The following is a 13185-nucleotide window of genomic DNA, read 5'->3' as shown; positions in this document are numbered from 1 at the left end:
GATAAAGGCCTATACTGCAGACAGAGTGACAACACTGGGACTCTTAACCACCACACTGGTTCTCAACATCGGGTCCGGGGACCACCAGGGGTCCAAATGAGCCCTTACGGGTCTGTAACTCTGAGAGAGTACAAATGAAACCAAATGGACCCTCATGAGTCAATTTGGTTCCATGTGTACACTCTCAGAGTTAAATAACATTGTGTATTTAACAGTGCAGATTAGGGTCCCAGAGATAACCCACAGTAGCCTACACTCTCAGAGTTACAGAAAGGTCCATTTGGACCACTTAAATAAAAATTGTGATCCTCTCAACGAGCAGAATTAAAATAAGATTTTATGATGTAATAATACAGGATTAAACAGTCAATAATCTTACAATTAAATAACAATCTTAAACATTCCAAACTGGAAAATCACAAAACAAGAAAAAAAGAAAAGAACTAGAAAATGTGCTCCTCGGAGCACAGGTCTCCGCCAGTACTGTTCCTGATTAATCCTGTCTTACCTATTTATATTACATATTGTCACGTGTCACTTGACCAATGTTAGCTTGGCTGATGGAAGCTCACTTCAAAAAATATAAACAACGTGACACGTGACATATTGTCACGTGTCACGTGAAGCTTGACCAATGTTATTAGCTTGAATGAGACGGACGGACACACGGAAGGACAAGAACGAAAACATACCGGAGACAAAAATGAAATCCACAGAGGTCCACACGGTGTGGCTCCCATGTGGATCTTGGACTTCATGTGACCAGCCTGTGACATCAGAAATCTACAGTATTACACCTTTTGGGCAAGGTGTCAGCACAATCCCATCCCCATCGACTCCATTCAAACTATACTGTATGTGAAATAAGCTTTTCATGAAGTCAAACCCAACACATTACAACAAAATAGGCAGCCAAATGCAGGCTGTCAATTAGAGTGGCGTTTGAGACAAAGATCTGTCAAATGAGTGGATGATCTGGGTGAAAAGAATGGATGATAATGAAATAACCCTAACCTTTAAACAAAAACAATCCTGATTTACAACAGAATATATTCTAAAACCATATGCTTCTACTGAGAAGTAAATGTACTGTATATAAATTGGTTACATGTCTGTCTGTCTGTCTGTCTAGTTTGTCTTGTTTTGCAGGGCTTCTATGATGTTCCTGTTGTGTTCAGCCAGTAGCTCCTTAACATTCTTGGCCACAGAAGCGTAGTCGCTCTCTTGCTCTTTGGATGCTATGACTGATGACATTTGTTAAGGATATCTAATTTTCAGAACCAAAGCGTTTATTTTTCTGATATGAAAGAACACAAACTGACCAAAGAAGAAGGTGCCATGGTGCAATGGTTCTCAAAGTGGGGTATGGGGACCCCCATGGGTCCTTGAGGGGGTTCCCCAGCAAAATTTGATAATATACCATCAAAATCAGTTTAACCACTTTAACCCTCGTATATACATCAGGTATTTGAAAATCTAGCCGATTTACAAGCTAACAATGCGTTGCAATGCATTGCAAACATGTTGAAAAAAAAAAGATCTTGGACTAATGTGAAACATTTGAATATTTGTTCAAATCTTGTATGAGGTCCCTTGCACACAATTATTTTAAAATGGGGGTCCACAGCCAAAGACCTATTAATTTGGGGGTCTTTGAAATGAAAACATTTGAGAACCACTGCCATAACATATATGTAACTACATTTTTGTATTCCTCATGATTGACATTATTTTGCAATTTTGATTTACTGTTGAACTGAATCAGCCAGAATAAAAACCAGAGGGTAATGAAAGGGTGTTGCATCACAGTGGACATTGGTTTTATTAACAACATGTGTCTGAAACAGCTACGACCTCACTGCACCCTTTCAGTGGCTTTTCTTAGTTCAAGTAGCTAAAACAGTGAAAGGATACACTCCTTCATGACAAAGTTGTTCTGTTCCAAGTGCTGCCACTTCCTCTCCAGGTTAGCAAGCTATACACAAAGACAGAAACAAAACACCCATTAACAGCTATGGAAAACTCATTCTTTTTTAGCTGCTGTTAGAAGAAAGAGGTTCCGGTCTGTAAGAGTGTTTTTTGTTTTGTCAACCGGATGACCTACAGATAATTTGCGTCCATGGTATGCCTTGAAAAATGTACCATCACTTTTTAAAACACTTTTTTTGAGTCATTTGGTGTGCATCTCATTCTGGAAGCAGCACTCTTCACTCTTCTGTGCTGATAATGCATTTGGTTATGATTTGTCCATCAGCAACCATGTGTCTTGACAAACCGCTCTTGAACAAGATATGCATACTACTCAATCTCTCATTGTAACCTACTGCATGTCCACCTGGATAATTAGTGTATTTTCTCCGGTGTGGCACTGTAGGGGCCGAGCCATCTAGAAAAGGGTGTGTGTGTGTGTGTGTGTGTGTGTGTGTGCGTGCGTGCGTAGGGCTAATCTCTCCACAGGACCAATCAGCACCACATTTCTTATACACACTGCCATAAGGCCAAAATTCAGATTTTTCACTTTTTTGAAATATTTAGAGGTAGGGTAAGTGATTTTCTTTGGTTGAAATAAGTGTACTCTATTTTCTGTGCTCAACGCAGTCGGACGATGGAGTATAAATTAAGCATAAGATACAAGAAGTACTGACCTGTGCGTGGGTCTCATTTTCCTGCAGCTGCCCCTTCAGAGCGTCATGCTGCTGTGTCATGTCCTGTAACAGTATTCTGAGAGAATCTCGACGTTGACTCAATGAGACTCGATCCTCCTGAAGTCTCTGTTAGACAACAGAACTGTGTTAGAGCTGAATCACAACCACTTATCTGAAAAATGTTCAGAGATATAATGACATGATTTTCATAGAGCACACTGACGCACAGAGTAGGTCAAATCAAACAAAATGTTTGTAATTGAATTACTGTTTCATGTACTGTGAACATTTATATGCTACTTACAAATTTGAATGCTTGTCTTTGTTACAAATGAAATGTTGCTGAATATATTAAGCATCTTGAAGGTGTTTATTTGTGTGTTCAGATTGATTAGCAATTCCTATCATCTTGTACTTTATTATTTTATTTTGTAACTTAATCATATATATAATCCAAAACAAAATCAACTGTGAACACATTCATTGATCAATCATTATATAATAAACATTAGTTTCAACCCTAGTACAGAGACAACAGGACAGATACAGGATCAGATACAGTGGAACTAAGAGTAGAGTTAGCGATTATCACAAAGATGTTGAGAACAGTGTTTACAAAGCAATCACATAAAATATTTTATTTTCATTTAAATAACTTTTCTCCACTTGTATCCTTCTTTGTGTGTGTGTGTGTGTGTGTGTGTGTGTGTGTGCGTGTGCGTGTGCGTGTGCGATATGACAGAATGGCAACAGGAATGAATGAACGTAAAAGGAAGGAATGCGGCGAGAATGGCCCCTGGTGCAGCGTTTAAAGTATGGCGCGCCGCGTCTGTAATGTTTTAAGGGATGTTTTCTTTGAAATTTCCTGCTCTGTAACTTTTGCTTGAAAATTTCCTGCCTGCAGTGTGGGAAAGGTTCCCCAGGCCAAGACACTTACTGACAAGTCAAGATCATACATTTTCTACACATCATGAATGAAAATGAGATCATGAATGAACCGACACTGAACAAGTTGCAGACATTAAACAAACGAACACACGCACGCACACACACACCACACGCAGTTGCAGGCACACGTGCACACACACACACACACACACACACACACACACACACACACACACACACACACACACACACACACACACACACACACACACACACACACACACACACACACACACACACACATTTGTAGAGGCGGCCGTAGCTTAGTGGGTAGAGAGGCCGTCTGGTAAGTAGAAGGTCACCGGACCCCCGGTCCAAGTGTTGCTGAGCAAGACACTTAATCCCTAACTGCTACCGCCTGAGTGCTCAGAACCATCTGAGCAGTCATCAGCTGGGTGAAGCTGAACCTGACCTTCCCACGCAGGACTAACAAAGGACTCCCGTTCCCTTCTTTCCTTTCTCTAACCATGACAATCTTTTTGGCATAGCCTAGGGTAAAGACTCCTGGTTACCAGCGTACTGTACTTGTGTACTTAGTTAATTATTTACTTTCTTACTGCTCTTTATGCCGCCTGGCATGTAGGACAGCAACAAAGAATTTCCACTCCCTGTTCTGGGCCAGCGTCTTGTGTACAAATACTATAAATGCAACCACCAGTCACTGACCCAAAACCCCACTAACCTTTTTCTTCTCATCTGCCACCGTCCTCAGGGCAGCCAGGTCTCTGTATGTCTGCAGGCCGGTTGTCATGGTGTCCATTTGCGCTTTCAGAGAGTCCAACTGGCTCACCATCTTGGTCTCCAGCTGTTCCACCTTCTGAAGGTCCTGCAGCAGACGATGATACTCTGGAAGAAGAGACAGGAGAGACACAACAACATCAGGTTACCTCATAAAAATGTGTCTGCATCAATCCCTGAAGAAGACCTTTCAAGGTCAAAACGTTGGTATTCCTTTAAATAAATCCTGCATCGTGAGTGTGCAGCCTTTTCTTTACTTTTAGACTTATTTACCAAGGTCAGCAGCACCTCACCAATACTGGTGTGCGCCCTTCTCCTGTTTGTTTGCCTGTAGCGTCTATACAGAAATCATTCTGTGTCTGGCAACTGAACTTGGCACCATGGCACATGCCTTGGGGGTGTGTCCACGCCAATTTTGCTATCTACAGGGTGCATTATGTGCTCCATTTGTACACTCTCAAGAGTTATAGGGGTCCTTAAAATTAAAACGTTTGAGAACCAATGATCTATGTATTCCACAAATCTCTGTCCGTCTATCCATGTTTTTTTTCCCCAAATATGGAGATGACTGACATGATGGCATAGTAATGCAGGAACATCCGTGACGTATTGCCCAAATATGGTGTTCCAAAGGGCTGCAGACTTGGCCAACACATTCTAATCAGTTCATCCTTGAGTCTAGTCTAGTCAAGTGGATATGTGTGCAAAATGTGGAGAAATTCCCTGCAGACGTTCCTGAGATATCACGTTCACAAGGTTGGGATGTATGGAACATACAGTAAACACAGCAATGCCACAGCTGTCGCCAGCGGAGGTATAAAAGCGTGCACAAGCATAAATGAGGCTTTACTGTACTGGCACTGGACAGAGACATTCGTTTCCTACACTATATAAACACAGTGGTATCTGGGCTACTCATCGATGTTCTGAAGTATGTTCCACTTCTGAAGACGAGACCTGAGCCGAACTGCCATTGTTCTGCACCTGCTGCACGCTGCAGCCAACGCACATTCCGGTAGCAGAGACAGATTGCTGTTAGCAGGTTCTTTTGACTACTGGTGGTGCGTGTGCGTTTTTACGCGCTCGTGCATGTGTCTGTAGAGGAAAAGGAAGTGGATGGGTTCCTCTTGATAGGGTTCAGGCAGTAAGTAGGCTGCCAGGCGACCCATAGGTCAGACAGTCAGTCCATCAGCCAGGCAGTGAGACAGAGCAGCTGGAGACGGTTCTTCATACAAACTGCCCCATCAGCACATCTCTGCCGTTATCCTCAACATCTTTCACAACTCCTCATTTGACCTAAAGATTCATAGTCCCCTTTGACAGCTGTAGCTGAGAAACACGTCAGCTCCTACACAGCCAGCCACTCTGTCTGCACCAAAGACTTTATATACAGTACAGTATAGAAGAACATAGACATGAATTAGGAGCCTTTGGACTTTGGAGCATTACTATCCCTTGTAGTTTGTGGTAACCCTAGTCTGTGGTTATGTAATAGGCTTGCGGCCAATTTCTTTATGACCACAAGCCTATTATTGGCAAATGAGATTACAGCCTATTGAAGAGAAGAGAAGAGAAGAGAAGAGAAGAGAAGAGAAGAGAAGAGAAGAGAAGAGAAGAGAAGAGAAGAGAAGAGAAGAGAAGAGAAGAGAAGAGAAGAGAAGAGAATAAAACTCTGATCAGAGCCAAACTAAAGTGTATAAAAGTTGAATCTCTCACAGTGTCACAGTTAACTGCTGAAATCAGCAGCACGGAGTCAGCTGTAATGTGAGGACACGGCAAGTCAAAGTGAAGCAGGCTTGAGATCAAAAGATTGTTGCTTAATTCAAATCCCTTCCTCAACACCAACTTTCTGGCTACCCTTGAGCAAGGCACTGAAATATGTCTTAGCTTAATGTTTATAGCCTTTTAACTTAATATTATAATTTTTGGCTCCTAATAAAATTGTTTATTTTAAGCTGTTTTGTAAAGCGACTTTGGGTACTAAGAAAAGCGCTATATTAGTCTTATGTATTATTATTATTATTATAATGGCTATATTGGTCATAAAATAGATAAATATGATATGGAAAAAATATATATTTTTGTTTGAGTGTATCATTGTTTCATGAGTGTGTGGTCATAGGTGTGTGTGTGTGTGTGTGCGTGCGTGTGCACGTGCACGTGCGTGTACTAACCAGATGTCAGTCCTTGAGCGGTGCTTTGTGATTTGGCCATTTCAGTTTCCTTAAAGCTCAGGTCCTCTTGCATGCTCCTCAGCTCACTGGCTGTCACTGTGTCTATTTGGCGCATGCGTGTCATGTTCTACACACACACACACACACACACACACACACACACACACACACACACACACACACACACACACACACACACACACACACACACACACACACACACACACACACACACACACACACACACACACACACACACACACACACACACACACACACAGAGCAAAGATTTGAGTTAAAAATGTTCGCTTTAAAAGAAAATAAATATATTAATTTGCACACATTTTCTCGATTTTTCAAAAATAGCAAATCTACAAGCTCATAGCACGGCACTCGGTTTGAATACAAATGTCATTCCATGGTGGGTTATATATGGTTATAGCACCACCAGATATCAGCTTTAGGGCTTTTTGCCGCTATATGGATGAACATGAACCACCCTGGTTCTCCTCTTACTCTGCTAAGGTGCTCCAGCAGGGCCACTGTGTTGGCCTGGGCCTCCCTTGCCTTCTCCTGCTCCTGGGTTCTGCACTCTTCATACGACTCCAGGAAACCTGCAGATGGACCGAGAGATACAGATGGAGAGACGAGCGGCAGAGAAACAAACAGAGGAAAGACGGGCATGCAGAGATAGGCCGGAAGAAGTCATACAGATGACAGAGAAGCAGACAGACGGAGTAAATATTCCTTTGTTTCGTAGAGGTCTCTTATATAGATCTCATCTGATCATATTCCATGGCCATTGTACTGTATTCCTTAGCATAAACAATCTGCATGACCCATTTACTGACATGCAACAATGTATCCTATCAAATAGTCCTTGAGCAAAGATACTGGACCACTATGTGTTCGCACTACGTATTCTCACAATTTTAAACATATCATTTAAAAAATGTTGCAAATTTGTTTAAATAAAAAAGGTCAACTTCAGCTTTTCCAGGACCAAAGGAAGGCTGAAACCCAGAAACCACGACAATAAAGTTGTAAAAAAAAAATCTGAAAGGGTAAAAATGGAACGTTACTGTCAATGTCCTGTTCTCTCCTCTTCAGCTCCTTGTACTTTTGGTTGCGCTCCCCTGTAAGAAAAAACAACATTGGGTCCTGAGTGAGCTGTGCCAATAGGCTTGTGTCTTAATGCTACGACCATCTATTTTCTATCATTTGTCTTTGATAACTATGAAGCATCTTGTAGCTTGTTTTTTTTTCAGAAACTGACTACATAAGTACGTATACATTAAATAATCATCATCATAATACATAATGATTGATTTAATAACTTACTTAGTGATATTAATTATCATACATAGCAACTACCAATAAAGAGTTAAACACCTGATTCCAAAACACAGAATAAAACACATCCCTATGGATGTCAGTCCCCAAATAGGGAGCTGAAAATTAGCAATAGCTATAAACTCTCTGTGCTGCACATCAGTTCCATGCTCTTTATTGTGACCGTTAAATTCCATTGTCCCTATCAGAAAGAAAAGAAAAGGTTTCATGCAGTGCTATAGCTCCCAGTGTCCAGCAACAAACACATCTATGAAACTGAATGGTCTAAAAACGATGACACAGATACTTATTTGGGAGCAAGCAAGACGCCAGACACAGGTTTGAGCAAATTTCAGCCTTGAATCACAACAGGATTTCCCTTATAGTGCTCCCTAGTGCCGCTCCTGACCGCTGGTCATCTTGCTCTGAATAATCTGCCAAAAGTACAGCTTGAGGAGGGGAGTTCAAGTGTGTGTCTTAAGAGGAGCTTACAGTCAGGTTGCATTTTGAAAACCTGATTCAGGGAGGCAAAAACAACACGGATGCCCGGTCGGTGCCTGCGCATTGTGCACAATAACGGTATTCATACAGCGGGAACAGTTCAGCAGTTTAGCAGCAATGGAAGATTTTCCACAATGTTAATGTTAACAGCCATTTGCTTACCATCTGGTTATCAACATGAAGATGGGAGAGAAGCATGCGTGGAGGAGAGGAAAAGACATGAGAATGTTACATGTGTATAAAGGTGAGTTAAAAGGGGGAGGGACAATTAAATAATATGTTACACAGAGTCAATGATTGGAGACAACATAATGATATCTGAGGATAGGATAGGATAGGATAGGATAGTATAGGACATTGGTTCTCAAAGTGGGGTCCGGGGACCCCCAGGTGTACCTGAGGGGGTTCCAGGGGGTCCCCAGCTAAATGGAGGATAATTAGGAACCAAATGGACCCTATGTGGGTCTGTAACTCTGAGAGTGTACAAATGGAACCAAATGGGTCCATTTGGTTCCATTTGTACACTCTCAGAATTACATTAACATTGATTTTACAACATAAATTGGGGTCCCAAGGATAGAAATGCCATTAAATGGGGGTCCGTAGCCCTAATGCATGTCAAACTGGGGGTCCTCTTGAAATTAAAATGGTTGAGAATCACTGGTAGCTAGCAGTGAAAAATCTTCTCTTATGGGGGTCCCTGGCATATCTTTTCAAATGGGGGTCCGCAGGCTAATAAGTGTCAATTTGGGGGTCCTTGACATGAAAAAGTTTGAGAACCACTGGTATAGGAGACGACATGAGAGGAGAGGAAATGTGTCCTGGTGACAGGCGCCATTACACATTAAAAAATCATGTGTTAATTTAACATAACATACAGGATTTTGATGTGTATTGAACACCATGCTACTGTGTTTACGGACACACACTCAGTGTTTGCTAGTATAGACACTGCAGATGTGAGAGAAAGGCAAAATGAGAGTGAGAGAAAAATAGAAAAAGTGAAAGAGAAATGTTTAAATGAACTTTGAAGACCGATTATCAGTCAGTGAGTAACCAGTCAGTCCGCTGACTCGGTGAGAATGAGGGCGGTTTCTCACTATGATTCCGGGTGCGCACTCCAGACCGCTCCGTTTCCGAGTGCGCTTGGCTGGCCAGCATTCACACTGGCCAAGTCTCTAACGCGCCCGAATACACTTGCATATATACCCCCGATCCTATAGGTGGCGGCATGCACATAGTGCTTCCCCAGTGGACACAGACGTCATCAACTATGCGACAATGTTTGTGCTGGTCGCGCATAAATATAGGGTTGCCGCTGGGGAGAGAGTCAGGAGCGCACTGAGCGCACAGCGACGCGAGCGCGCAGAAGTCAAGGCACAGACTGCTGTGTTGTTGGCGCGCGTGTTGTTGACAGACAACGGATGCACGCTTTTGAGAAACAACACAAATAAAACCTGGTGAAACACTTGTGTGCATTTGCGCAAGATGAGGATACAGGAAACATTCAGTCTAAATGTCCAGTTTGCTAACCTTCACAACAACTACTACTTTTGTATTTGAAACCTTACATTTCTCTAAATATTATAAACTTTCACGACAGCTTAAGTACAAAAATATATAATTTGTGAATTGTGAATTGTACTTCCATGTACTGTTTCTCATGTCTTACTAAATAAAGTAACGTCTTTTCTTTTTTTACTCTCTTTGTGTGGGGATTATCTGGCACATGTATGCATCTGTTATGAAAGAGAAATTGCATCATGAGTGAAACGGCTATAGTCCATGGGAAACCATAAACCTACGTAGGCCTACATCTAAATGAGTTATATTTACTTACAAATTTCAAATTACAAAGCCTTATAAGCTATATATTTCTGGGATGCATAGTAGCTGAAACTCCACAAGATATCCACAAGATATACTATTATATATATATATATATATACTATTATATATATATATATATATATATATATATATATATATATATATATATATATATATATATATATTGTTGCTGTCATTATATGGCCATGACACGGCCTCTCTTTCTATCTCGCACTCTCATTCTATTTCTGTATGTAATGTTTTATATAAATAAATAAATAAGTTTTATATATAAATATTGCGGGTTTTAGCGCATCATCCCGCGGGTTCATTTGGTCATTTAATGATAAAATTAACCCGCGGGATGATGCGGTACTAAATCTTTCATCATCCCGCGGGTTCATTTTATAATTTAATGATGAAATTAACCCGCGGGATCCGGCCATGGTTGAACCCCTGTGGATTGATCTGCGACGTGTTTTTGTTGACTGTTTTTGTCGAGTTTATATACCGTCACCTATTACAAATAGCGGGCCACTTCCGTCAAACAGTACGCTTGCTTTCACACTGCAGCGTACCGTCTCCGAGGACGCATGATTCGGATCCGAGACTGCCTCCGGAGGTGGTTTCGGGAACGGAACGGGGATCCGTTTCGGGGAACGATACGCAACGTTCACACTACCACAACATCAGCCAAGTGGCCCAGGGTGCGCACCCGGGGCCGTAGTGTGAAACCACTATAAGAGTCACTTTGCAAGGAAAGCAGTTTGCCAGCTAGATAAAACAGCCAGTGAGTCAGTGAGTTTTGGCAAACTGGCAAACATACAGTAAAATCAGTCAGTTACATAATGTCACAGTGTGCCAATGGCATACAGCAACATGCTACTGTGTGTGTGTGTAAGGATACACACTGAACAAAGGTACTGCTAGTTCACTTCATCCTTAACACATTAACCGCCAAGAACGTAGTCCTACGGTCCATTAAATCCAACTGTTAAGCGCCGAGACCGTAGCCCTACGGTCTGTGGTGCTTTTTCCTTTTTTTCAAAAAAAAAAACTTTTTTCTATTTTCGATACGGCACATTTCAGTGTAATACCACCGGAAACGGAATTATTTGCGATCCGGTTTTGCCGATCCCGTCGGCCTCCATTCTAAAGCGCACACTAAAACCCCATTTTCTCCTTGTAGTTTTTTCTCCTCGGTGATCACTGTTTAACATAAACCGTTCTAACTACAACATGGATGCCCCGTTTGAGTACATTATGAGATTAACCTCTGGCGGTCAATGTGTTAAGAGAAAGAAAGAGAGACAGAGAGAGTAACATAAACTGATGAGGAAAATCTATGTACAGTGACTTTAAGCCAGCCAGCAAGTAACCAGGCAGTCTGTCAGTCTGACAGAATGACAGACAGAATGACAGACAGACAGACAGACAGACAGACAGACAGACAGACAGACAGTACCATGGGACTCTTCCACATCTTCCAATCGTCTGATCTCTTCATTCATCTGACTGATCCTTTCTCTGGTCTCTTTCAACCTGTGTGCACACGCACATGAGCGAGCACACAGCTTTAGTTCAGGAGTATAAAAATGTGACAGCAACCACAAAATAAATGTGACAATGTCTTTACAAAAACAGATAATCCTTATTCAGGGATATGGTGGCCGCAGTTAAAGGGATGCAGAAGTCAGGAAATGAGCTGGAAATGACCTCTCTGTGTTCTACTAGCTGTGCTATGTTAATACGGTAAGATACTTTTCACCTTACAAAATCACAAATGACCAGTATACAGTTATCATATCAAATACTCACTGCCGTTCCATACTGGCTATCTCCTGATTGTCATCTTTGACCTGAACGACAGAACGGAAAACAAAGTTATGCTTATCTTTTGAGAAAATGCAACCAAAGTATAACATCTGAAACGCCTTTAGCTAGTCACGTCCTAAAGAGACAAACTGATGTGGGATAATTGAAGTGAGTCCTATCGTTCTATTATAAGGACGACACATGAAAACCTACATTTCCCAGCACGTTCTGCATGCCGAAAGCTGGCGGAAACAAATACACTGCTTTGCATAGGCTGGTATAAAGGAAGCTCTCCACACACAGAATGCATGGGACGTGCTTGCCTCACAATAGAATGATAGGATTCAGGTAAAAAACAGCTGGAGTTCCCCTTTAGTTGTTAAATGTATTTTAGTTGGGTTGTCAAGGGCATGGCACCAGATGTCAATGTCAATTCATTCTCGTAAATGACATGCTTTTATTGTAGCCTTATCAAGTTGTTTAGACCTGGGGTCCCAGGGGTCCTTGAGGGGGGGGTTCCATGCGGTCCCCAGCTAAATTGTTGATAGTTAGGAACCAAATGGACACTTAACAGGGTTGTAAGTCCAAGTTATGAGTTATGGGGGTCCATGGCCTCATGCATACCACACTGAGAACCATTGGTTGAGACTCACCTGCTTTAACAGTTTCTTTCTTTCCTCCTCAGGGGAGCCCAGATTCTTGTCCTCGGCCACCATGGTGTCTCGTCTCAGCTGCAGATCAGACAGCGTCTCGTGGAGACGCACTGCTTCCTGTTTGATCTGAGAGTGCTGCAGCTCCTGTAAGGGAGGGAAAAAAATATATGCATGTGTCAGTCTATATGTATCCATTATTAATGTATTTAGCACGAAACAGTTTGATATAGTTGGGAATACTAAATAAATTCTTCCTTATTCATGAGAAATGATCTTGTCAAATATGGAACTTACAGCGTCGTACATCTCCTTTCTCGTCATCAGGCCATCCAACTCCTCCTGAGAAGCAAACAGCTCCTGAAACAGAGACAGAGACAGAGACAGAGAGAGAAAGAGAGAGAGAGAGAGAGAGAAAATGTAAAAAGAGGCAGACAGAAAAGAAAGACTAAACAAAACAAGGCAACCTACTGGTGTGCATAGATGAGCTGTTTCCAGTACAAATGGTGGACACATTTGCAGCCACTGTTGGACAACAACAAAGTACTGTAC

At 41.8% G+C, this 13185-nt stretch overlaps 1 protein-coding gene across 2 annotated transcripts in view; it reads right to left on the bottom strand.

Annotated features, from left to right (window-relative positions):
* Positions 1-330: 330 nt before the first annotated feature.
* ift74 (intraflagellar transport 74) overlaps positions 331-13185 on the bottom strand; it is a 33877-nt gene continuing 21022 nt past the window's right edge. For both annotated transcript variants that reach the window (XM_084058685.1, XM_084058686.1), the window contains exons 10-20: positions 12931-12993; positions 12637-12780; positions 11987-12027; positions 11634-11710; positions 7588-7641; positions 7022-7119; positions 6506-6632; positions 4276-4439; positions 2646-2771; positions 1915-1975; positions 331-1244 (exon numbers count right to left, since the gene is read on the bottom strand). In XM_084058685.1, coding sequence (XP_083914811.1) covers positions 1129-1244; positions 1915-1975; positions 2646-2771; positions 4276-4439; positions 6506-6632; positions 7022-7119; positions 7588-7641; positions 11634-11710; positions 11987-12027; positions 12637-12780; positions 12931-12993 — 1071 coding nt within the window. In that variant the 3' untranslated portion in view covers positions 331-1128. The remainder of the gene's footprint in view (positions 1245-1914; positions 1976-2645; positions 2772-4275; positions 4440-6505; positions 6633-7021; positions 7120-7587; positions 7642-11633; positions 11711-11986; positions 12028-12636; positions 12781-12930; positions 12994-13185) is intronic.

Source organism: Gymnoscopelus microlampas (genome assembly GCF_963454915.1).
Source record: "Gymnoscopelus microlampas genome assembly, chromosome: 1".
In the NCBI taxonomy this organism is placed as follows: Eukaryota; Metazoa; Chordata; class Actinopteri; order Myctophiformes; family Myctophidae; genus Gymnoscopelus; species Gymnoscopelus microlampas.
This window is presented reverse-complemented; position numbering and strand designations above follow the sequence as displayed.